This window comes from Mobula birostris, chromosome 1, assembly GCF_030028105.1.
Source record: "Mobula birostris isolate sMobBir1 chromosome 1, sMobBir1.hap1, whole genome shotgun sequence".
Taxonomy (NCBI): Eukaryota; Metazoa; Chordata; class Chondrichthyes; order Myliobatiformes; family Myliobatidae; genus Mobula; species Mobula birostris.
In genome coordinates, this window is record NC_092370.1 from 140,733,272 (window position 1) to 140,760,414 (window position 27,143).

At 43.5% G+C, this 27,143-nt stretch overlaps 1 protein-coding gene across 3 annotated transcripts in view; it reads left to right on the forward strand.

The window, feature by feature from the left end:
- The first annotated feature begins 11,841 nt into the window (after window positions 1-11,841).
- The window catches only part of dipk1c (divergent protein kinase domain 1C), a 43,114-nt gene continuing 27,812 nt past the window's right edge, over window positions 11,842-27,143 (forward strand). For all 3 annotated transcript variants that reach the window (XR_011888116.1, XM_072274529.1, XM_072274593.1), the window contains exons 1-2: window positions 11,842-12,361; window positions 24,833-25,528. Coding sequence is in view for 2 of the 3 variants with exons in the window: in XM_072274529.1 (XP_072130630.1) it covers window positions 12,176-12,361; window positions 24,833-25,528 (882 nt within the window). In the remaining variant the exon portion in view is untranslated. The remainder of the gene's footprint in view (window positions 12,362-24,832; window positions 25,529-27,143) is intronic.

Sequence of the window (27,143 nt, forward strand, 5' to 3'; positions counted from 1 at the left end):
AAATTTCTGGCAGAAACAAGATTAGAGTATAGATTTAACAACAGCCAAGAATACATTGTACAGTGTGTGATGAAATTAGTTTGACATAAGCGTGGAAGTGTATGAATTTTTAGTAATGGCAAACATAGAAAGTGAGGGTACTAATTCAAAAGTTGATTAGTCACCAGACCAGAGAAAAATATCCTAGGCTTTTTAAAGAAGCGAGGTTGGAAATTATGCAATTATCTTTGGCTGTAGACATAGTGCTAGAAGACTATAAGGTTGCTGTTGGCACAGTGCTGGAGGACAGCGTTGGAGGACCATATGGTTACTGATGGCAGAGTGTTGGAGGACCTTAAGGTTACTGATGGCATAACTTTGGAGGACCATAAGGTTACTGATGTACACCATTGTTTAAAAGGGAGAAAGAATAGCCTTTTCAACTATAGGCCAGTGAGTCTGACAGGAATGTTGTTGGAACAATTTCTGTGGGATGTCATAAATAAATATTTAAAGAGGTGCAGATTAATCAAGGATAGTCAGCTAGATTTGTTAAGGATATATCACATCAGACTAACAATTTAATTTTTTTGAGGCGGTGACTATGAGTATGAGTGGGCGTAAAGCATTTGATGTTGTAAAAATGGAGGCTAACAAGATACTTGACAAAGCCATACAGAGAAAAATGTTCTAAGAATGTAAAAAAGTGGAACTGTTGAATTAAAAGGTGCCTCAGTAGGATTCCACCGGCATCAGTATAAAGCTCCATTTCTTTTCTGGTATAAATAATAGACTTAAATATTTGGGCCTTCATTAAGGATTTTGCCAATGGCAGCTAAATTGGCTCTGTTCAAGGATACAGGAATATAGCAATGAACAAAAGAAAGGCACATTAAATTTGGTCTTCAGAAGTGTATGGTCATGGATTTTTGGAGGACAAGTAATTCAAGAGATAAATGGACACTATGTGTGGAGGTATAACAGGACCCAGGGGAACTTGATCAGAAGGAGCATTGAGGTAGGTAAATGGGAAAATCTGGAGTTTGATGCCTGCAGTTCGGGGTCTCGTCATCGGTAAACCCGGAGTTCATCGTCCGGGGTTTGAGGACATGTCATGGGCTAGTCCTGCAGTTGATACTAAATATTGATGCCTGAAGGTTGAGACCCTAACTGCTGGAATCCTGAGTCTGCGAGTTCAGTGGGGAAGTTGGGGGCTGTATTCTGTGAGTGCACTGGAAGCGGGAGGCCTAGAGGCCTATCCTGGAGTTGAGGGCCTAGAGGCCTATCCTGGAGTTGGAGGACTGTCTATGCAGGTGGGAGGGAGGGAGGAATGGGGGCTTGTTTTGCTGTTGTTGTTTTGTTGCTTCAGCTGAAAATTGTGGGCATGCGTTGTTGGCGCCAAAATGTGTAGCAACACTTGTGGGCTACCCCCAGTACATCCTTAGGTTGTTAACACAAACAACACATTTATTGTATGTTTTGATATGCACGTCATAAATAATTGGATCTCTGAAATATAAAATAAATGGAGTGTAGGTCTACAAATCCCTGGATGGCATGAGTGGTAGTTAAGGTGGTTAAATTCAGCATGGATCATTGCCTTAATTATCCAAAGGCTCAGAAAACTCGAGCAGGGAGATCCTGTTGGGTGGCCTAGCAGTTTAACTAGTAGAGTTCCTGTGCTACAGCTCTAGCCACTGTAGTTCACTCCCAGCATAAGGTGCTGCCCACATAGTCTACACGTTCTTCCTCTGACTGTGTGACCGATTCCTCCTGGGTACAGCAATCCCCTCCCACATCCCAAACGCATTTGCATTAGTATGTTAAATGGCCACCACCTCGTGTGTGAGTGAGCGATTGAATCTGGGTAAAACACAAAACTCTGGGGAACTCAGCAGGTCAGACAGCATTTATGGAGAGGAATAAAAGTCAGTGAGACCTTTCATCAGGACAGGGGGAAGAAGCCAAAAAAAGCTATCAGGTGACAGGTGAAGGGTGAATGATGGAGGGGAATGGAGTGAGAAGCTGGGAGCTGATAGTTACAAAAACATAAAAGGCTGAATAAGAAGGAATCTGATAGGAGAGGACACTCATCTGGCTTCACCTATCGTCAGCCAGTTTGCACTCATTCCCCAACCCCATCTTCTTATTCCGGCTTTTTCCCCGTTCCTTTCTAAAATCCCATGGAAGGATTCTGGGCATGAACTGTCGACTGTTATTCCTCTCGTAAGAACAGGGGTTCCCAACTGCTTTTATGCCATGGACCAATAACATTAAGCACGGGGCCCATGGATCCCAGGTTGGGAACCCCTGCCATAAAGGAATAAACTTGCTGACTTCCTCCAGCACTTTGTGTCTGTTTCTCTGTATTTCCAGCATCTGCAGAAACCCTTGTGGTTATGGCTGAAACCTGTCCAATATTGAAAAGCCTAGACAGAGTGGATGTGAAGAGAATCTTTCCAATAGTGGGAGTGTCTAGGACAGAAATGGGGAGGCATTTCTTCAACAAGAGAGCAGTGAATCTGTGGAATTCATTACCATAGACATCTGTAGCAGTTAAGTCATTGGGAGCGGGAATCTGAATGGTTCATCATTAGTAAGGATGTCAAAGGTTATGGAGAGAAGGCAGGAAAATGGGGTTGGAAGAGACAGTAAATCAGCCATGATAAACGACAGAACAGATTCAATGGGCTGAATGGCCTAATTCTTATGGTCTTTGATAATAGGCAGGAGGAGAAGATGGCGGCGCGACGCAGCTTGCAGCGGCCACTCCGGTGAATGATATCTGTTATCTGTCAAGTCGGGTGCTGTGCACAATCCTGATTTGATGGAGACAGATGTGACAGCATGGAGGAACATCTGTGAAACTTCTGAAATGCCTACTTCGCTGCTGTTGCTATTGTGTGATCCAGAATCTCCAGAGGGGAAGGCCCCAAGTTCTCGGCTTTGCTTGTTGCTCGGCGGCCGGGGCGGGGTCGAAGTGCTCGGCAGAGATGGTGCTCAGTGCTCGGTATCAGAGAGCTGGTCGGGGGCTCGAAATTTTCAGATGGACTCAGAGTTGGCTGTGGTCAGGTGCTTCCAATGCATCGGCAAGTTTGCAGCGCTTGGAGCTCATGGCAGGGAGAGTTTCTCCCTTCTACTGTCTGCGTGAGATGATGGGGCTATCGGGACTTGAGACTTTTTTTTACCGTGCCCATGGTCTACTCTTTATCAAATTACGGTATTGCTTTGCACTGTTGTAACTATATGTTATAATTATGTGGTTTTGTCAGTTTTAGTCTTGGTTTGTCCTGTCTTTCTGTGATATCTTTCTGAAGGAACATTGTATCATTTTTTAATACATGCATTTCTAAATGACAATAAACGAGGACTGAGTGTCCTCATAATCTAATCTAATCTAAATTTATAATTTTTCAGTCCTATTCGATCCATGGAAAAACAACGAAATGTCCTTCAAAAAAAATACCTTCACATAAAATTGTAGTTAGTGGGCTAGAGATCCATTTCTGCTTTTACCTCTGCTAGGCTTCTCATTTAGGGTTACACACTTAGAGCCAATAGAAACAAAAATGATGCAAAGTTTAAACCCCTTCACCCAGTCTCGCATCGCCTGTTTTCCATTCTGTGGTAAAAGCAGGTTTAAAGCTAAATGTCTTAGGATCGTGGAGAATTAATATTGTATTTAATACTGGTTTCATGCAAAATTATGTCACAATTTTGATAACAGCACATTTATTCATTATATCATCTGAGAGAAAATTTATCACGCAGAAAGCGGCAATTGAACAAGTTTTTCAGTGCAGTAAGAGGCATTCAAAAAGTGGATATGTCCACATACATACTCATTAAAGGCATTAACAAATCTATGCTAATTTAGGAGGAGCTTCCAATCCAGAGGAAAATGAGTACCAAGTCTTTATGTCTGCTTGGTCTCCCACAACTAATTCTTAATTTTGATGAGAATTACTTTTGGCAGCTAAAGCAAATTGAAAGGGGGAAAATGTCCTCACTGTAAATATATGCAAAGCAATGACTGCAGAAAAGACCCTGGGAGCAGGCTCTCACAACAAGGGAGCAGTGTTTCAAACTAGCATGAGGTAAAAAAGAAAAAAGCTTTGCCAAGGCAACACTCGCTGTTCATTAACTGAAACACATAGATCTTTTGTTTGAGGAAAATAGTATCTTATTTGATATTCAAATTTCTAAACTTATGACTGATGTAAACATATGACCATAGGGAAAAGAGTTCTACTTCATTGTGATACATAATTTAAATTGCATGTATGATCATTTAGTTATCTTAATTATTTAAGTTTATTAATATCAATATGTTTGCAGTTCTAGAGAAGCAGGTCACGTTTGTCCTACTCAACTAGCGATATAAATTGCAGTCATGTCAGTCTACTCTCAAACATCAGCAAGTGTTTACAAAGTATTGTAGTTGTGCCATCAAATTGTGTTCACCAACTAACAATACCCAATTTAGCTTTTGCCAGAACTGCTCAGCTGCAGACCTCATCACAAGCTTGGTCGAAATGTTGACTGGAGAGCTAAATTGCAGAAGTGAATGAGAATGACAGGACATCAAGGCAGTCCTTGACCAACTGTTGTATTAGGCAGTCCGTTAAGACTGCCATCAGTGAGTGCCAAAGAGAAAACTCTTCGGTAGATGGAGCTGTGTTCGCACAAAAGAACATGGTTGTGGTGTGGGATGTCAACCATTCCATTTCTCAGTAGTATCCAAGGTACAGCGTCTCCATTTGGTTCATCAGTAACCTTCCTTCCATCACAATGATAAGTTAAAATATAATTTTAAATTTTAATGAATGTGTTAATTTTAAGTTAACAAATATACAAGTGTGCAGCAAGACCCAGACAGCATTGAAATAAACACCTGGCAACGATGATCTCAAAGATAGAGTAGGATGGCAGGGTGGCATCATGGTTAGCACAACACTTTACAGCGCCAGTAGCCCAGGGTTCAATTCCCACCACTGCCTGTAAGCAGTTTGTATGTTCTCCATGTGACCATATGGGTTTCCTCCGGGTGCTTGGGTTTCCTCCTACAGTCCAAAGACCTACTGATTGGTAGGCTAATTGTTCATTGTAAATTGCCCTGTGATTAGGCTCGGGTTAAATTGGAGGATTGCAGGGTGGTGAGTCTCGAAGGGCTAGAATGGCCTATTCCGTGCTGTATCTCAATAAATAAATTAAAAAGAGTCTATCTATTTGCTCTTGATAGATAAGCACATTACCATTACCAAGTCACCCACCCCTGTACAGTAACCATCAAAAGCCTAGAAGTTACTTCTGATCAGAATCATAACTGACCAGCCACATAAATACAGAGGCTTCAGTTCAACGACTGTGGCAAGTGGCTCATCTTTGATTCCCGAGGCCTTCTCACAATCTATAAAGCACAGTTTAGGAGTATGATGGCATCCTCACCTTGCTGACATTGAGTAAGAGCTTGTTTTTATGGCACCGCTTAGCCAGACTTTTGATCTCTCTCCTATATGCTTACTCATCACCACCTTTGGTTCGGCCTGTGACTGTGGTGTCACCAACAAACTTGAAAATGGCATGGGAGCTGTGCTTAGCCATACAGTCATAAGTGTAAAGTGAGTGGAGCAGGGGGCTAAGCACAAAGCACAGAGGAGATGTTGTTGCCAATCGGAATTGACTGGGGTCTACAAGTAAGAAAATCAAGGATGCAGTTGAACAAGGTATTGAGGCCAAGGTATTGGCTAGTTTTGAGGAGATGATAGTATTGAATACCATGCTGTAGTCAATAAAGAGCATCCTGATGTATGTATCTTTGTGGTCTAGATGTTCCAGGGTTGAGTAGGGAGACAATGAGATAGTATCTGCTGTGGACCTGTTGCTCTGGTAGGCAAACTGAAGTGGGTCCAAGTCATTTCTCAGGGAGGAGTTGATATGTTTCATTACCAACTTCTCGAAACACATCATCACTGTGGACATACCTGCTCCTGGAGCAGGTGGGGGGCCTCAGACTACAGAAGGGAGAAGCTAAAGATCTCAATGAACACGTCCAGCCAGTTAATCAGTGCAGGTCTTTACACCTTGGTCTGGTACCCCGTTTGAACCGGATGCTTTTCATCAGTTCATCCTGCTGAAGTATGTTTGCACTTTGGCCCCAGAGACTGAAATCAGTGGGGGCTGTGGCATTTTGTGATGGTTCTTCCATGTTCTCATGATCAAGGTGAGCATAGGCATTGAGCTCATCTCTAAACGAAGCCCTCTTGTCACCTTTGTCACCTGATTTTACTTTATAAGATGTGAATGCATTAGATCCCTGCCACAACTGTCAAGCATCCTTCATTTATTTCAGTTCAGTCCAGAATTGCTACTTTACCTGTGAGATGGCTTTCCAGAGATCCTACCTCTGATATGGCTTTTAGTAGATTGTGGATCTCAAGGTTCATCTAGGGCTTCTGGTAGGGAAAGACTGTGAATGGTTTTGAGGAGACATACGCATCTACAATTCTTTTTATAAAGTCTGTGACAATCATGGTGTATTCATTCAGATCTGGGCCTTGAACATGGCCAAGTCCACCAAATTGACACAATCCTGTAGCTGCTTCTCTGTCTCTTGCAGCCACCTCTTTGTTGTCCTAATCTCTGGAGCTTTGTTCTTTAGCCTCCATCTGTATGCATGTAGGAGAAGAATAGCCAAGTGATCAGATTTCCCAAAATGAGGTCTGGGCACGGAATGGTAGGCATTCCTTATCTTAGTATAACAGTGGTCTAACGTGTTGGAACTTCTGGTGCTACAGGTTAATCTGATGGAAATTGAGAGGGGATTGCATTATAGCCGAGTTTGCAGATGATATGAAGATAGGTGAAGGGGCAGGTAGTGTTGAAGAAGCTCTGAATCTGCAGAAGGACTTGGACAGATTAAGAGAATGGCCCTAGAAGTGGAGATGGAATACAGGTAGGGAAGTGTATGGTCATGCATTTTAGTAGAAGGAATAAAGGTTTATTCCTATTTTATAATTTTATAAAAGGGGAAAATATTCAAAAATCAAAGATACAAAGATATAAAAGTCACTACTGGTAATTCCAATGACATTACTCTGGGAAAGATTGAGATCTTCTATAAGTATAGTAATCCTTTGTTTCTTATGCATTTCTGTGCCATCATAATTCAATGCTACCTGATATATTGTGAGATTACCTACCTCTAGCACCTTCTTGTTTTGCAGCCCCTTTTTCTGTGGAGATGGGGGAGAGTTGATTTTCTCTCATATTCCCTACAGCTCTCTCTTACTGGTCAACTTTAATCTATGTCCTTTGGTTTTAGGCTTCTGTTGAGAGAAAGTTTTTTCACTATCCATCCTATCTAGACCTTTTACCATTTTGTACACCTCAGTCAGTCTCTTCAGTCATCTCTGCTGTGAGGAAAGTAAACCCACCCTATCCTGTCCCTTCTCATAACAGAACTGATTCATCCCAGGCAACATCCTGATAGTTTTCCTCTCCACCCTCTCCAGGCCATATACATGTTGCTACAATGTGGCGATCAGAAACATACCTCATACTCCACTTGTAACCTAAAAATCTCCTGAGCTTTAGGGTTATATATTCAATGCCCCATGCGAATGAAGTCCAGTTCTCTGTTTGCCTTCTTCGTTACTATGTCCATATAAGCTGTCATTGTAGGGATCTATGGATATACACCAAGATCTCTCTACCAGGGCCCTACCTTTCATAATGGATTTCCCACCCTTATTAGACCTCTCAAGATTGGACCATAAGACATGGGAGCAGAATTAGGCCACTCGACCCACCAAGTCTGCTCCATCATTCCATCATTGTTGATTTATTATCCCTCTCAACTCCATTCTCCCCATAACCTTTGACGTCCTTACTAATCAAAAATTTATCAACCTCTGATTTAAATATATTCAATGATTTGGCCTCCAAAACAGTCTGTGACAATGAATTCCATAGATTCACTAACCTCTTGCTAAAGAAACTCCTCAACTTCTCTGTTCTAAATGGACGTTCCTCTATTCTGAGGCTATGTCTGTCATCCTAAACTCCACCACTATAGGAAACATCCTCCCCACATTCACTCTGTCTAGGTCTTTTAATATTTTGCTTTTCAATATTTGATAGGATTCAATGAGATCCCCACTCATTCTTTTAAACTTCAGCGAGTACAGGCCCAAAGCGATCAAACGCTCATGTTTTAACACTTACATTTCCGGAATCATTCTCGTGATCGTCCTCTGAACCCTCTCCAATATCAGAACATCTTTCCTTAATAAGAGGACTTAAACTGCTCAAAGCCTTTGGATTACATCCTTGCTTTTGTATTCTAGTCATCTTGAGACAAATGCCAATATTGCATATGCCTTCCTCACCACCAACTCAACCTGCAAGTTAATCTTTAGTGAATACTGTACAAGAACTTCCAGTAGTGACACTGAAATTGTCTCAGTCTTCACGACAGAGGACACAGCTAACAGGCCAAAGAAAGATGTTATAGAGGCGTTGGAAAGTGAGGATCTCGATACAATCACTGCCTTTGCAAATCATTACAGGGGTGGTGATGATAGAAGTACTGTGCTTAAAGGTGGACTGGTCCTCTGATCCTGATGGAACGAAATGGTGGAAGTTATAGCAGAAACATTTGCAATATTTACAAAAATTCTCTGTCACCACATTATGGGAAGGAGGTGGAAGCTTTAGAGAGGGTGCAGAGGAGATTTACCAGGATAAGTGAAGATCTGCACACAAAGACTGATGAACAACCAATGTGCAAAAGCAGAGAAACTGTGCAAATACATAAAAACAGATACTGTAATAACAAATAAGTAATACCGAGAACATGAGTTATTGAGTCCTTGAAAATAATCCATAGGTTGTGGTCAGTGATTAGTTAAGTGTTGTGAGTGAAGTTGTCCATGTTTAAGAGCCTGATGGATGGAAGGTAATAAATAGAGGGACGTCCAATTAGAATGGAGATGAGGAATTTCTTTAGTCAGTGGGTGGTGAATCTGGAATTTGTTGCCACATGAGGCTGTGAAGGCCAGGTCATTGGGTGTATTTAAGGCGTAAGTTGATGGGCTTTTGATTAGTCAGGGCATGAAAGGTTACGTGGAGAAGGCAGGAGAAATGGGGTTGAAAGGGCAATGGATCAGCCATGATGAAATGTCGGAGCAGACTCAATAGGCCGAATGGTCTAATTCTGCTCCTGTGTCTTGTGGTCTTACTGCTTGTAGGCATGGACTTCAGGTGGATGTGTTTTTTCAAAAAAGCTCAGCACATTGACAATGCAGAGCAAAAATGAAACCGGCAAAAATTGGAGTTATATTGAAATGAATTGGTCTTGTTTTCAGTCAGGAAAAGCTGGTGGGAAGCTGATATAACTCGTTTTAAAATCAAACTACAAAACATTTCATTTTTAGCAAAGATTATTAAATTTCTCATATCCAAGAATCCAAAATGTAGGTAGGTCAATCAGGATAAACAATTTAAGTAGATTGTCCATATACTAGACAGGTATATGGAGGAATTTAAGCTGGGGGGTTATATAGGAGGCAGCGTTTGAGGGTCAACACAACATTGTAGGCAGAAGGGCCTGTAAAGTGCTGTACTATTCTATGTTCTATGTTTTATGTTCTATGCTGCCTGTATTAGAGAGCGAGTCTTATGAGGAAAGGTAAAGTGTTGCTAGGGCTTTTCTCTTTGGAGCAAGGGAGGATGAGAGGCATCTGGATAGAGGTGTATAAGATGATAAGAACAAAGATAAAATGGAGAGCCAATGCCTTCTCCCCAGTGCGGTAGTAGCTAATAGCAGAGGACATCCTCTTAAGACGATCAGAGAAAAGTTTAGGGGAGATGTCAGAGGTAGTTTTTTATACAGAGAGTGATATATGCCAGAGGTGGTGGTAGAGGCTGATACACTAGGGGTATTTAAAAAACTCTTCAATCGGCAGATGGATGGAAGAAAAATGGAGGGAAGGTTTGGATTGATATTGGAGAAGGTTAGAAGGTCGGAACAACATCGCAGACTGAAGAGCAGTCACTGTGCTGTACTGTTCCATGGTCTATGACCTGTCTGGATGACATACAGACATGTGTTTCAGTGTGTCTCAGTACACATGGCAATAATAACTGAATTTCCAGTTATCATCATCCACTAATCCTTCTGTCTACGTCCCAAAATTTTGATTTCCGATTGATGGAAGTAAGCCCTTCCCATTTATTGTATCCAGGCCCACGTTATTTTATATACAAATAGGTCAGTCATAACTTGAACCCCTTTGTCACCTTTCATTCTCCAAACTGCTTCTAATAAAAAGAGGCCCCGAGTATGACTTCATGTGGGTAGGTAGTTGAAAATGTTGTTTGGATCGTATTTTTTTCCCGATTGGCTTTCATTGAAATAAAAGTGCGTGGAAGAATGCGGTCCATTGTCCAAATAAAAGAAAATACTCGGTTGTGTGGAAGGAGTTGGGCATGGGACTAATTGGACAGCGTGTATTACAAAGAGTGAGCAGTGGAGGTTGTGGGCCAAATGGCATTGTAACTTTGGCTTACAGTGATTGTTTAGAGTATGATCTAGTGCTTTACATACTAGTGAGATTCAGATGAAGGTCATGGAATTTACCGCCTGGAATTAGCGGCAAGTGCCCCATGTGGACAACCGCTTAACTAACCACAAGAGCTTCAGCAGATGCTAGAAATCTTGAGCAACACACACTCAGTACTGTAGGAAGTCGGCAGATCAGGCAGCATCTGTGGAGGGGATTGAACAGTTGACGTTTCAGCTTCATCAGGACTGGAAAGGAAGGGGGAAGAAATCGGAACATGGAAATTGGGGAAGGGGGGAGGGGAAGGAGTACGAGCTGGCAAGAGATAGGTGAAGCCAGGTGAGGGGGTGGTGGGCGAGGAGGTGGGGTTGACGAAGAAGCGGGTCAGTATTTAGAAACTTGAAGAACGGGCACATGTTTGATACAGAACAGACAGAAGGTATCGCAACACCTTTACAGCCTAAGCAGGGCGATGTGAGGAGGGAGGACGGGTTGTAATGGAGAGATGAAGAGGTGAGGACAAATGACCCTTTCCGATGTTGCAGGGAGGACTATTCCTTAAGCACATGATCGAAATTCGGGGGAAAGAGTTACAGACACCAAGACTCATCTCAGTCAGGCTGTGAATGAGCGGAAGAATTAAGCGTACAGCCGCTTGACCGGAGCGGGAAGAACCACGGAAGTGTCTGTTGGCATTGAGAACAGGGACGGTGTAGAGCCGGCTTTCGTTTCCATGCAATTGAGGGATGCGTCAGGATAAGAACAGACGCAAAAGTTCATGATTTTTGAGGCGAACTTGTAGGAACAGTGTGTGTATGTGTGTGTGTGTGTGTGTGTGTGTGTGTGTGTGTGTGTGTGTGTGTGTATGTGTATAGAGAGCAATGGGTTAGACTGCATGTTACGTGGCACCAGTGCGCCCCAGTGTCTCACAGAGTGAAATCAGTCGCGCCACACCACATCCCGAACACCCCCCCCCCCGCCCCCATACATACTGCTTCAGTTTATTCCCTAGGATGTAGGCTTAGTTCTATTTCACCACCCGATCGTATTCAGCTCCGCACAGGCGCAGTTATTTCCCAGGCAACGTGTCCCCCCGCCGCTGTGTGGCAATTGTGATCAATCGAGTTCATGCCCTTCTCTCTCTTTGTCTCCTAACTAAAAAAAATAAACGTGAAATGGCGAGCAACATTCCACGGGGGCAGCCCGGGGTCACATCAGTCAAAGTTCCCGCTCCATGGTTGTGGCACTCAGCCAGTGACAGCAGGAGAAATGCGGAAGCACGTGGCTTAAACATTAAACTGAGAGAACCCTGTGTGAAGAGAAAGGCTTCGGCAGAAGTCTGTCTTCTTGTTAGAGAATATTTCGTGTATGCGCACATTTTACCAGAAGTATTGGCTGAGCGAAGGAAAGATCGAACTGTCAGACGTTTGTGTGGTTTCGCACACCAGGGGAATTCGTTCTTGCTTCATTTTGGCGCATCACAGGAGAGACCCGGGCTCGAGAGCGAGTCTCTGTGGAGGCTGAAGCCGCTCCCAGAGAGATGTCGGGACAGTCAGCAGGGCCGGAGACTCGGCTTCGATCCTCCTGTTTATTCGGTTCCCAGGACGGGAGGCGGACAAGTGACCTCCGCGATGCCAGCCTTCGGGAGTGTTGGCTGTCGGCACTTGAAACCGAAGACCATTAGGAAATCTGCTCTGGTCTGCCTCCTCTTATGGATCGCCTGCTGGCTTCTTGTAAACATGTCAGTCTTTATCCACAAGAATATCTTCGCCGAATATTGCACCGACCAGAAAAGTAAAAGAATTCTCGGACGATTGGTAAGAAATTTTACGAGATAGTACTAAGTGCAGATGTGCGAAATATTACTGCTTAGTCACTAGTGACTGATGTGATGGTTCCGGATTTCTATTGACGGGACTTGCTCCTTAGATAAGCTTTATTTCAAGGTTCTTTATATATATAATGTATAAATAGCAAGCTGTTTTTCTTACGAATATTGTTCGAGTTTAATTTGGTAACCATTTAGAAATATATTTCGACCTTTGTAGCCAGATGTCGATTGGGTGTTTCTAACTGGAGAAGAGTTATATTATTTCCCGTAAAAATAAATGCTCACCATTTCTCATAGGAAGCAAAAGAATTAAATAGCAAATTATTCGTGTTATTTGCATGAATCATTGAAAGTGAGAGTTTAGTATGCAATTAACATCTCCAAACCTTGAAGAAGTTGCATCTTATTTAGTGCTTGTCTGCCTACGGTGAGGACGATTTAAAAGTATTGCGAAGAGGAAGTCAGACTTCAGACGTGACTTTTCCACGCACCCAGCGCTATTATAAACGGGCTTCATCGTTTGGCCACGCTTTTAACCAGCTAGAAGCTCGATCTGGTCAATTGATTCTCACCAGAGTGGATGATTAATTGCCTGTGCCGGGGGGACAGGATGAGCACCTTCAGCCGACGGTAACGTCAATTCGCAGTTCACCCGGCTACTAAATACAGTAACGGGAGCGACACAGCCTAGTTTCATTGCTGTGCGCCCAACAATTATTAGCACAGGCAACGAACACTCGATAATGTGCAACAACTTCTTCAAGGTTTGAAATTGTTAAATAAATACCAGCCCTCCACTTGCAATCGAATTATAAAAAATTCTCGAAACATTTGCTGCTTGATTCTCTTGCTTCCACTGAGAAATGGTGTGCATTTACAGAACCTCTAGTTTGCAACTTTAAAACCTCGTTGTGTTGAATAAAAGACATTTCCGTCACTCCCTTCACTTAATAGATACATTCTGTATTCGAGATCAGGTTGGTCACGTAGTGTAATCACAGAGACATTTACCGCTTTTTACCACAGAAGTTACTCAACTACATATATTTTTTTGTTTTACATTATTGATTAACACGCACGACGATGTGAAATATTAAAATAGAATTGCGCCATTCTTTCCCGATTGAAACCGCAGTCTATATTAATGGACGCCACAGAAACATAAATATTTGCAACGCACAATTTATTTGGAATCCTTCGTTCCATTCCATTAGTCCCGCTGGTCATACACGCCGGCAGGACTGGACAAGAGAGCTAGGAGCCCGGGCTTGGACTCCGAGCCAGAGACTGGACAAGGACCCAGTACCTGGGTCTTGCTTCTGGCTCGGACCCCAGAACTAGGCAAGGACGAGGCTTGGCTGGCAGGCAGGACGAGGCTGGAGTCTTCAGGCTTGAGGCTAGGCAGGAAGCTGGAGTCTTCAGGCTTGAGGCTAGACAGGAGGCTAGTGTCTTCAGGCTTGAGGCTAGAGTCTAGAGACTTGAGGCGAGGCTTGACAGGAGGCTGGAGACTTGAGACGAGGTGATGCTTGGCAGGAGGCTGGAGACTTGAAATTTGAGGCGAGGCTTGGCAGGAGGCTGGAGACTTGAGACTTGAGGCGAGGCTTGGCAGGAGGCTGGAGACTTGAGACTTGAGGTGACACTTGGCAGGAGGCTGGAGACTTGAGATTTGAGGTGAGGCTTATCAGGAGGTTGGAGACTTGAGACTTGAGGTGAGGCTTGGCAGGAGGCTGGAGACTTGAGACTTGAGGTGAGGCTTGGCAGGAGGCTGGAGACTTGAGACTTGAGGTGAGGCTTGGCAGGAGGCTGGAGACTTGAGACTTGAGGTGAGGCTTGGCAGGAGGCTGGAGACTTGAGACTGGAAGCTCCTCCTGGACAGGGCGTGGATCTCCACCCGACGGAGGCAAGGGACAGGAAGGGACAGAACCAACAGCAGGTAACGGCAAGACGGCCTGGCTTACCCGACGGAGGCAAGGGACATGAAGGGACAGAACCAACCACAGGTAACGGCCAGACGGCCTGGCTTACCCAATGGAGGCAAGGGACAGGAAGGGACTGAACCAACCGCAGGTAACGGCAAGACGGTCTGGCTTACCCAACGGAGGCAAGGGACAGGAAGGGACAGAACCAACCACAGGTAACAGCAAGACGGCCTGGCTTACCCGACGGAGGCAACGGACAGGAAGGGAGCTAGGTACAGGGTGGCTCCAGGACAAGACAGCAAAACAAGGCAAGGCTTCAGGCAATACAAGGCAAGACAGAACTTCAGGTGAGGCGAGAGTTACTGGCAAGACAAGACAGGGCTTCAGGCATTGCAAGGCGGAATGAGAGCTTCAGGTGAGGCAAGAGTTACCGGCAAGGCTTCAGGCGAGGAATCAGAAGGCAGAGGAAGGGATACAAGGAGTAAGGACAAGAACAATCCAGTAGCCACGCCCTGGTCTCTGAAGGTATTTATGCAGCCAGCCCCAACGAGCATCATCTGCCTCAATTAGAGCTCAACAAGAACAGAAATAGGGTAGACAGGAAAACCTGAAGCAAGGGTCGATGGACCGGACCGTGAACCAGAATTCGGACTTCACGGACCGGACCATGACACCTGGGGGCCTTTTTGCCAAGCTCAGCTTTCTAACACAGCAACTGATTCTTCCAGGGACCAAAGAGTTGCTTTTGAGTAAGTCAAGCTCCCAACAAATACTCCTTGCTCAGCTTCTTGTTGCAAACAAGAATCAGTTTTTAATTCTTAGTATAAACTGTGAGCAATAATCAGTCTGAAGTTAAAAGGACAACTTTGTAAATAAACAGCACGGTCCATAGAGCACAGGATGCCTGCACAGCATGAGGCTAGGTGCTCAAGAGATACAGTGTAAGATAAAGGGGTAGTGTTAACTGGGCATGGCTAAGTTGTTTACTCTAGTTCAAGGAAGATTGCTGACCAGACTGATACAATCACCTAGCAGATGAAATAGCTGATCTATCAATGGTTTGGAGATTTATATACTCAGGGAGTCAGCTCTTAGAGCATTCCTTTTGGGTGTCTGGGATCTCTGATCCCCAAGAGATTTTAGACCATCCATATGAATTTCCCAGCAAAGGTATCTGAAAAAATAAGAAGCAAAAAAAAAGCAGTATAAATATCAGAAAGCAGTCACGCTTGTTAGGAATAGTCAAGGATTAACAGGAAGAATGACAGAAAGACAAGGTGACTAGAATCCATTCCTTTGTCTACAATTTCTGTGATAGATGACTCATTCTTTTTATGTCTTTTTAGTTATAAGAATTGTACCTGTGTTTTGGAAATCCCTTGTGTTTTAGAAATTGTTTGTAGTTTGGACACTTTATATAAGATTGAAATCCTTTGTTAGTTTTAAATCTGTTTTAAGAATTGTATCTATATTTAAATGTGTATCACCAAAAATAAAAGAACTATACTTAAATTATTTTGTTAGCTGAAAGTATCATCTTCTTGGTAGGGAGGGGAGGCCCACTGCTCAAATAGTGGGTATAGGGTAAACTTGCCATGGAAGATAAACAGGAATGTGATTGAGCCTTTGAAGCGCAGGTGGCTACAGTATAACCCCCGTTTAGTGAGGGTGCCCACAGCTATCTATATCTGATAGGGCTTAAGATCTTCATCTGAGTTCAGAGCTTCATGGACAGCAAACCCACTGCCATCACACAGTGATGATGTCACTTTCAGTAAGATTCAGTAAATCAAATTTCCAGCTAAGATTGTTTTCCTTTTGAATGAAGTGAGCAATATTACTATTTGCATTGGGAACATGTTGCCTCTTTCGTGATAATCCAACAAGATTCTTCTTTGTCTGAATAGAAGTTTCCTCAGTCTTTAGCCATTGAAAGTAGGATCATAACTAACTTAAGTCTCAGCAGATTTATTAACCTGCACTGTATGGTTGTGATCCAGATTGTAGATAGTGTAGAGGATTGTCAAAGATTGCAGAGAGACATTGATAGGATACAGAAGTGGGCTGAGAAGTGGCAGATGGAGTTCAACCCGGAGAAATGTGAGGTGGTACACATTGGAAGGACAAACTCCAAGGCAGAGTACAAAGTAAATGGCAGGATACTTGGTAGTGTGGAGGGGCAGAGGGATCTGGGGTACATGTCCACAGATCCCTGAAAGTTGCCTCACAGGTAGATAGGGTAGTTAAGAAAGTTTATGGAGTGTTAGCTTTCATAAGTCGAGGGATAGAGTTTAAGAGTCGTGAGGTAATGATCAGGTCTATAAAACTCTGGTTAAGCCACACTTGGAGTACTGTGTCCACTTCAGGTTGCCTCACTATAGGAAGGATGAGGAAGGAAGTGGAAGCATTGGAAAGGGTACAGAGGAGATTTACCAGGATGTTGCCTGGTTTAGAGAGTATGCATTATGATTAGAGATTAAGGGAGCTAGGGCTTTACTCTTTCAAGAGAAGGAGGATGAGAGGAGACATGATAGAGGTGTACAAGATATTAACAGGAATAGATAGAGTGGACAGTCAGCACCTCTTCCCCCGGGCACCACTGCTCAATACAAGAGGACATGGCTTTAAGGTAAGGGGTGGGAAGTTCAAGGGGGATATTAGAGAAAGGTTTTTTATTCAAGAGAGTGGTTGGTGTGTGGAATGCACTGCCTGAGTCAGTGGTGGAGGCAGATACACTAGTGAAATTTAAGAGACTACTAGACAGGTATATGGAGGAATTTAACGTGAGGGGTTATATAGGAGGCAGGGTTTAAGGGTCAGCACAACATTGTGGGCTGAGGGGCCTGTACTGTGCTATACTATCCTCTGTTCTCTGTTCTATGTTCTAAATAGCTGTGTGATTGACTGCTCCTCCCTATACACAGTTTTTTCACAAAATGAGACAAAATCATGTTGTCTGGATTACAACCACACAGTTAGAGCAAAATCAGACAACTTAATTGAGAGAAAGCTTGCAATGTCTGAAGAAGGGTCTTTGGCGAAATGTCAATTGTTTAGTCTTTTCCATTGGTGCTGTTGAGTTCCTCCAGCATTTTGTATGTGTTACAATGTCTCTTCTTGGTATCAGTGATCCCAGTGAAGGAAAGCAATAGCAAGTAGAGTTTTGCTGTGGGTTTCTTGTTCTCTCACCCTGGTATAAGATTGCAGGAATTCCTTACTGCAATACTTTGGTGAACTTTCTCCAGATGCTTCAAAAACAAGAGAAAATCTGCAGATGCTGGAAATCCGAGCAACACACACAAAATGCTGGAGGAACTCAGCGGGCCAGGCAGCATCTATGGAAAAAAGTACAGTCGATGATTCAGGCCGAAACCCTTTGGCAGGACGGGAGAAAAAAGGCTGAGGAGTAGATTTGAAAGGTGGGGGAAGGGGAGAGAGAAACACCAGGCGATAGGTGAAACTTGGAGGAGGAGGGGTGAAGCAAAGAGCTAGGAAGTTGATTGGTGAAAGAGACAGAAGGCATGGGAGAAATAAAAAAGTGGGGGTGGGGGCTGGGTGGGGAGGAGCACCAGAGGGAGGCAGTGGATGGGCAAGGAGATAACATGAGAAAGGGACCAGGGGCCCTGAACAGGCTCTTCTGACACATTGAGCTGCGATGCCCAGCAGCTCACCTATTTAACACTAGATTAATTACAGGACAAGTTACAATGACCAACTAACCTGCTAACTGGAACACCCTTGGTCAGTGCGAGGAAACAGGAGCACCCAGAGGAAACCCATGCGGTTCATGGGGAGAACATGCAAACTCCTTGCAGACGCACTGGCATTGAACTTCGAACTCAGCAGCGCCCCAAGTGTTAATAGTGTCACACTAGCCGCTACGTTACCATGGCACTCATCAACAGCCTTCTTCAGTCCGAGATCATTCCTTCAAGATTGCGTTCAGTACAGTTGAAGTACATCAGATAACAGGCCACACATTTTAAGACCTGATAACATTCAGACATGGACTGGTAAAAGAAAAGTAAAGTTCACACCACATATTTCCAGCGAGTGACCATCAAAAGGGGGTTTATTTGCCCTCTTTTGACATACAACGGCACTGTTGTCAGTGAATCCTTCATTATTGACTGTCTGGGAGGGGTTGGGGAAACGGCCCCACCCACAAAAACACTGTGGGGTTAGATGTTGAGCATTTGCAATGACTGGCTCACCTTGTGATGCCCCAAGCCTTTTGAACAGCTACAAAGCACAATTCCGGTGCACTGTGGAACACAGTCCACTTGCTGGGATGGGTCCAGCAGCATGCAAACTTCTCACTAGTACTCATCACAAAGCAACTTATTTCACCAGCTACACATATAGGATGCTGGAGGAACTTAGGAGGTCAGGCAGCATCTAGAGAAATGAATAAACAGTTGATGGTATGGGCTGAGACCCTTCTTCTGGACTGTAGAGGAAGGGGGAGGTGCCAGGAGGAGGGAAAGAAGGATAGCTAGAAACTGAAGCCAGAAGAGTTGGAAAGATAAAGGGCTGGAAAGGAAGGAATCTGACAGGAGAGGAGAGAGAACCACAGGAGAAAGGGAAGGGGGATGATAGCCCGTGGGGGGGGGGGGGGGCGGGGTGATATGCAGGTGAGAAAAGGTAAGAGGTCAGAATTTGGAATAGGAGAAGAAGGGAGGAGAAGGGATTTTTTTACTGGAAGGAGAAATGAATATTCATTTCAACAGGTCAGAGGCTGCACAGATGGAATATAAGGTTTTGCTCCTCCACCCTGAGAGTGGCCTCATCTTGGCACAAGCGGAAGTCAAGGACTGACGTGTTGGAACAGGAATGGGAATCGAAATTAAAGCATTTGGCCACTGGAAAGTTCTGTTTTTGGTGGATGGAGCAGAAGTGCTCAATGAAACGCTCCTCTAATTTACAACTGGTCCCACCAATGTAGAGGAGGCCCTATCAGGAGCACCGGACACAATAGACGAACCCTGCAGATTCGTAAGTAAAGTGTTGCCTCACCTGGAAGGACTATTTGGACTTTTAATGGAGCTGAGGGAGGAGGTGTAGCACTTGGGCTGCTTGCAGGAATAAATACCAAGAGGGAAATTAGTGTGAAGGGATGAATGGACAAGGGAATCATGGAGGAAGCGATCCCTGTGGAAAGCAGAAGGTGGAGGGGGGAGGTAAAGATAGTGGTGGGATCTCTTTGGTGATGGTGGATGTGGAGGCTCATGGGGTCATACATAAGTACAAGAAGAACTCTATCACTGTTAGGCCAGAGGCTGGGGTGAGTGTAGATGTTTGGGAAAAGGAGGAGTTGCAGGTGAAGGCAGCAGCAATGGTGGAAGATAGGAAGCCCTATTCTTTGAAGACGGAAGACATCTCTGATGTCCTAGAAAGGAAAGCCACATCCTGGGAACAGAGGTGAAGGAACTGACAAAAGAGATAGCATTTTTACAGGAGGTAGGCTGGGAAGGGGTATAGTCAAGATAACCATGGGTATCAGTAGATTTATTAAAGATGTCAGTCAGCAGTTTGCCTCCAGAGATGGAGACAGAAAAATTGAGAAAGGGTAGGGAGATGTCAGAAATGGACCTATTGAATTAAAGGGCAGAGTGGAAGTTAAAGGCAAAGTTGATGAAATTGAGGAGTTCAGCATGTGTGCATGAAGCAGCACCAATGCAGTCGTCAATGCAGTGGAGGAAGAGCTGGGGAGCATTACTGGGGGAGGCTTGAAACGTGGACTGATCTACATAGACAACAAAGAGCCAGGCATAGCTGGGGCCCCTGGCTACCCCTTGAGTCTGGAGAAAGTGGGAGGAGCTGAAAGAGGGACCAGCTTCCCATTTGCCATTTTAATCATCTACTCATTTTAGTCACCTCTCGCTGGCTGCAATGTTCACCATCTAAAAGAAGCACTTGCTATGGTTTATTCACCAGTGCATCCTATGACTATGACTTGTGACACTGTCATGGACAGGACAGTAGGTACATAGGGGTACCACTACTGTAAGCTCTCTTCAATTGACATCTTGTTCTGATTTGAAAAGAGTTTGCTATTCTCCATCTTTATGGAATCTTGCTATTCCAGATCTAACAGAAATGGAAGTGTTTTCATTGCATAAGCTGAAACAGTTCAAGATGGCAATTCACTACTGCCTACTCAATAATAATGGTTAAACTGGTTCAGTAAATGCTGGCCTTGTCAATAAGGTCCACATTCACAAATGACAATACAATTCTCGAAGGTCTTAATTCTTTAAACTAAAACAGCCAAGCAAAACCTGAACCTTTAACCTTTCCCTGAAATAATATCCTCTATAAGCATAATAAATAAAATATGGTATCATGGAATTACTTCATTATATACAGTAGTTATCAAGTGCTGTATGCCTATATTTCATTATTTCAATATTAACCCTCGTAGCTGAAAAGCACATTTGGTTAAAGTGTCTGTGTCTGGGTTGGATTTTTAGACAAGACCTGGCAACAGTTTTGAAATACCCCAGAGAAGCAAATTCATTATTCTTACTTAGTCTGACATAAGTGCCTTGAGGCATATTGATATTGTTAACTCATAATTGCCACCTCAGTTCCGGGGTGGACAAAGAATAGGAGCATTGTCGTCGACATGCTGTACACATCGTCTGAAAGTATAAAATTTTGAAACAATTCAAGCTATTTTAATTACCGATTATTAGAAGTGTGTTTAAGTATATATTGGGAAACAAACTAAGGGATGATGGAGCAGAGGGATGGGGGAGATGGGGGGGACAAATGAAAGAGTACAGGTCTAGACGCTAGAAAGTTTCTCCTCATTTTGGGAGATGGTGACTGGCTGATAAATAATAAGATCTTGATTTACTACTGCTGACTACTCCAAAGAATCTGAAATATTGAAGCTTTACCAGTTCGTTTCAGAAGTGTCCCCATTGCTTTACATAAAACATTGAGAAACTCTGTTAAAGATATTAAGCATCATTACCAAACTGGGGTTTCAATTGAAGTCTACAAGTGAACCTGGCATGCTTTGTTTTATGATTTGTTTAAACTCATTTCTTTGCTGTCCCTGTAAATTACCCAGAGTAATAATGATTTTCCATAGAAATTTATTCGGGGAGCAATACACCATTTACCAAGTTTCTTTATTACTTCTTCATGAGTGAAGAGGCCTGTCGTTGGCAGCCTTCATGTCTGCAGTATGTGGGAGTGTGTAATTCTACATGCAAAAGTATGAGGAAATTGATACAACACTATAAAATGACAGGGCATTATGCCTTTAAATTTCTGTTGTCTCCTCAGTTTCAGAGACAGTGTGGGATGGATAATACATGGTAGCATTGCCAACAACAACAATGCACTCTGAATTAATAAACAAGAAAATCCCTCTTATTTTATAGCAGGGGTCGGCAACCTTTTCGCCTCTGTGGATCGGATCGCGTATTAATGAGTATTAAAACTGAAATATGGGAATTATACATTTAAATACATCTAGTTATGTTTTGTCTCAAATTAATGAGTAACACATACTAGAAAATCATTTGTGCTTAACCGAGGATGCCAATTAGTAATCAAAGAACTCAGTTTAGTTTTTCTGTCCCACCATTGCTGGTGCCCAATTAGCTTCCACACATTAAGTTTCATTTCTGACATCATTTCCAGCAAAGCTTCAAAAATGTCTGCCCCAGTAACCGTGTCCTTCATAGGAATTAATTGAATAAACTCTTCGAAAATTTGAAAAGTTGAGGTCATTCCTCACGCAAACACTGAAAGTTAAGCAGTGTCTCTCAAGTCTGTACTCTCAGCAAGCGCAAATGAAAAAAAATGCAATTGGTTGCAGGCATCCGTTAAGCATCCTTTTAACATCTGCTGCCGTTTCTTCAACTCGCCGTGTGATCGTTCTTGCTGACAGGCTGATACTGCATATGCAAATAAAGATTTCTTTTCAGGACAAACAATATCCACCACTGCCAGTACATATTCTTTGACAAACTCTCCATCTGTAAAAGGCTTCATCTTTTCTGCAATGCGTTTTGAGACTTCGTAGCTGGCACGGGAATTTCCTTCATTTTCACTGCTTTTTCGGCACTAAGCGTCTACCTTCCTGCGTTTTGCATTCATTGCCACTGGAATTTTTTTCTTTGATTTTATTTCGAAACGCGAGTTATTCAACAAGTATCATAGCACATGTAAATATCTGTATATTTAGCGTGGATTTCTTTGACGCGGTTTCTGTTGACAAATTTGAACGATCCCATCTGAAAACCTGCGCGTGCACGGAGAGTATCTAATACATATTAATAAGGTAGTCTGCCTTCCCGTCTTTCGTATATACCAGTGTTTGGTTTGGAACAAAACGGAACCTGGGGCCAGTGTAACAAGACGCCATGCATGTCCATCAGTGCGGCCACGTGAAACACTCAGAATGAGGAAAAATCGCTTGCGGGCCGGTCAAAATGCCTCCGCGGGTTGCCCACCCCTGTTTTATAGCATTGTCTAGCACTCCAGCTAAAAACTCTTCCTTATGAAAATGATTGCCAGTCTTTAGAAAGTCACACTAGTCCAGCAGCCTTTTAATGATTCTCCTGTTAATAACTCTCCTTCACATGCTCTACCAGTCTGTTGTTGCCAGTACAGTACAATCTTCCACGTGGTGATGCGTTCGGCAATAGCATCACACCAGGTGATGCTAACAGGCTCAATAAACTGATTAGAAAGGCTGGCTCTATTATAATAGTCAAACTGGACACACTGGAGGCTGTGGCAATTCTGGACAATGTTTCTCACCCCCTGCATGACACCTTGGCCGAACAGAGGAGCACTTTTAGTAATAGACTAAGACAATGCGCTGCTCTAAAGAGCTCTATATGAGGTCATTCTTACCCTTAGCAATTAGGCCCCATGATGAGTTAACCTATTGCCAGGGAAGCAATGACCTCCTCCTGTAGACTCTTTGTGGTAAATTGTTTTTTGTTCTTTCTACTTCTCTTCTAATATTTATATTTCTGCACTTGTAATGCTACCGTGACACTGTAATTTCCTTTGGGATCAATAAACTATCTATCTGCCTATCTATCTAGTAAATTCCTGTCTCATTCCAAAATACACTCAGTGGCCACTTTATTAGGCACGGGAGTGGAACCCAGTGCGGTCATCTACTACGGTGGCCCTTTCACTTCAAAGTGAGACCTCTGACCTCTAGCAATACCAAAGTGATTACGCCCAGAGAAATGCTACTCACTCCATTCTCTGTAAACTCTGGAGTGAATATCGAAACATAATAATAATGAATATAGATTTCTCCATCTGGTAAAAAAACTTTTCTCCCCCCCCCCTTACTCTATTCCTCCTCTGACATTTTACCCCTTCTCACCTGCCTATCTCTTCCTCCTGGGTTCCTACCTCCTTCCCTTTCTCCTTTCCTTTCTCCTATGGTCTATTTTCCTCTCCTATCGGATTCTTTCTTCTCCATCCCTTGACCTTCCCCACCCACTTATCACCTTCCATCAAGCCTCCTTCCCCTATCGCCACTTTTTTATTCTGGCATTTTCCCCTTTCCTTCTCAGTCCTGAAGAAGGGTGTCAGTCTGAAATATTGACCGTTTATTCATTTCCATAGATGCTGTCTGACCTGCTGACTTCCTACAGCATTGTGTGTGTGTAACTCTAGAGACGGATGTGTGTGAAAATCCGTGGAGATCAGCAGTTTCTGAGATACTCAAACCACCCCTTCTGGCACCAAAAATCATTCCATGGTTAAAGTCACTTAGATCATGTTTCTTTCCCATTCTGATCTTTGGTCTGGACATGATCATGTCTGAATTGAGTTGCTACCACATGATTGGCTGATTAGATAGTTGCATTAATGAGCAACTATCTTTTGAATGACCTTTAGAACATTATACTAGTAACAATCACTTGGACATCAAAGAAAACAAATATCACCACAGATTCTATTATTGCTTGAATGTATTTGCTGAAGTTTATCTGAAGGAAAATTATGTGTGAGTTCTCAGTGAACATTTAAGCATCAGTATGGCTTTAAATTTCCATGCCTCCATTGAGTCATTTAACACCAGAGCATGCAGTGGATGCATGGATTGATTTGAAAGAAGTGAAATAAAATCATGAATTTCTTTCATTTCGTTATGGAACTGAAAGAGATGGTGTTGTAAAGTTGCAGAGCATTGGCTGATTAAGACAATGAGTGTGTGTTTCAAGGCCCCTGTACCTCCTCTCTGATGGTAGTAATGAGAAGGGAGCACGTCCTGGGTGCTGGGGTTCCTCAATGATGGATGCTTCCTTTTGAAGATGCCCTTGATGTTGGGGAGGACCGTGCTGAGTTTGTAAACCACAAATCCCATTCACAGACATGTGAGAACTATTCCTTGCTCTATGATATTTCAAACCTAATGTTAAGTTTTCCTGCATAGTTTTATTTTGCTTAATTTAACTTCACATATACCAGATGCTTATATTTTGGTGTTGCTTGCTTCGATTGAATGCAATAGAACTGATTGTGGGTTCCTATGTTTATTACAGTGTCGTGACTATCGGCAGGGATTGCTGACAGGGAACCTGTGCGAGGACTTGTGCGTCACACAGACAATGGTTTATAAACGATGTCTGTACTATGACAAAGGGAAGAAAGTTATACAGGCTGATTGGAATGGGCGGCCTATAATTCTGAAATCCAAACTAGAAGACTTTTTAAGCTATGACAGCTTTTACCTGCTGGATGAGCAAGAGAGCGGATCCATTCTAGATATTGACATCCTGGTCTTTACTGCCTTGGAAATCAAACACTCTTTGGGTCTGGATGTGAAGAATGTTACAGTACCACAGCTATGGACCAAGCATTTAAAAAACAGGAGAAGCTCTTTCTCAAGGGCAGAGCTAGCCAGCATGTGGTCTCTCCTACAGCAGGAAGAATATGTCTTTTTCCAGTTACTGCAGGATCTCAGTAAACATGTTCTCAAAATGGTGGGCTCCTGCGGTCATTTCTACGCCGTTGAGTACCTCACAGCTGGACATGCTTGGCATCACAACCTTTTTGCCCTGGAAGAGCTGGGCGCCCACTCCTGGCGAGGCAGCAGCAGCAAGGCCTTATGGCAGGCAGCTAATGGGATCGCAATTAGCTTCCTAGATCTAGCTAGGCACTTTGAGAATGACTTTTCCCACCAGCTCCATCTCTGTGACATCAAGCCAGAGAACTTTGCCATCAGGGCTGACCTAACGGTAAATTGTGTGCGTGGGAACAGAAAATAACAGCATTAAAAAGACAGGTTCATGTTTTCCGTGTTTATAAATGCACATATCAATATCATAAATTTGAGGTGCACAGTTGTCAAGAACTGGATGACACTAAATTAGCCTTCCATAACACTCAAACGCTTTCAAAATATACTAGAAATCTACACCAGCTTCAGTGTCTAAAATGGGGAAAAGGGAGACAAAATCACACAGCATGGAACTTCAGAAAAAGAAAAAGATAGGTTGCATCAGCTCTGAAATTTTTTTTCACTTTGCTGATGTTCAGATACCAGCCAAGTTCTTCCAGCATGGTCTCATCAGTGAGAAAAACAGCATAAGTAGAATATAAACCTCATCAAATATCTGAAAGTAACTCCCCATTGCCATGAGAAGGGTCTTTGCTAACTAAGAATATTGAGAGATATTTAACTAAGACAAGGAACTGGGAATTACAGCTCAGTGACTATCCAATAGAAAGACTCAATGGGTTGAATAACCCACTCTTGCCTTTGTTCCTGAATTTCAGATGTCAGCACACACATGCATACGCACACAAGCACTTGAGAAAGTACAGGAAATTCAGAAAGGAGTAGATCACACACACAAGATGCTGGAGGAACTCAGCAGGCCAGGCAGCATTTATGGAAAAAAAGTACAGTTGATGTTTCAGACTGAGACCCTTCAGTAGGACTGAAGAAACAGAAAAGATGAGGAGTAGAGTTAAAAGGTGGGGGGAGGGGAGGGAGAAATGCAAGGTGATAGGTGAAACCGGGACGGGGAAGGGTGAAATAAAGAGCTGGGAAGTTTATTGGTGAAGGAGATACAGTGCTGGAGATGGGGGAATCCAATAGCACAGGACAGAAGGGCATGGAGGAAAGAAAAAGGGTGAGGAGCACCAGAGGGAAGCAATGGGAAGGTAAGGTGAGAGACAGAAAAGGTGATGGGGAATGGTGAAGGGGGGGGGGTAACCATTACTGAAAGTTCGAAAAATTGATGTTCGTGCCGTCAGGTTGGAGGCTACCCTGCTGGAATATAAAGTGTTGTTCCTCTAACCTGAATGTGGCCCCATTGCGACAGTAAAGGAGGCCATGGATTGACATATTGGAATGGGAATAGGAAGTGGAATTAAGGTGGGTGGCCACTGGGAGTTCCGGCTTTTCCTGGTGGAAGGAGTGTAGGTGCTCGGTGAAACTGTCTCCCAATCTATGTTGGGTCTCACCGATATACAAGAGGCTACACCAGGAGCACCGGACACGGTATATGACCCCAACAAACCCACAGGTGAAGTGTCGCCTCACCTGGAAGGACTGTTTGGGGCCCTGAATCACAGTGAGTGTGGAGATAGAGGTGTAGCACTTGTTTCACTTGCAAGGATAAGTGCCGGGAGGGAGATTATTGCAGAGGGACGAATGGACAAGGGAGTCACATAGGGACTGTTCCACGTGGAACAGTCTCTGTTCCAAGACTTCACTGGTGGCCGTCCCCCACTTCTCCTACGTGACATCGACGATTGCATTGGTGCTGCTTTCTGCACCCATGCAGAACTCAATGGCTTCATCCACTTTGCCTCCAGCTTCCACCCTGCCCTCAAATTCATCCG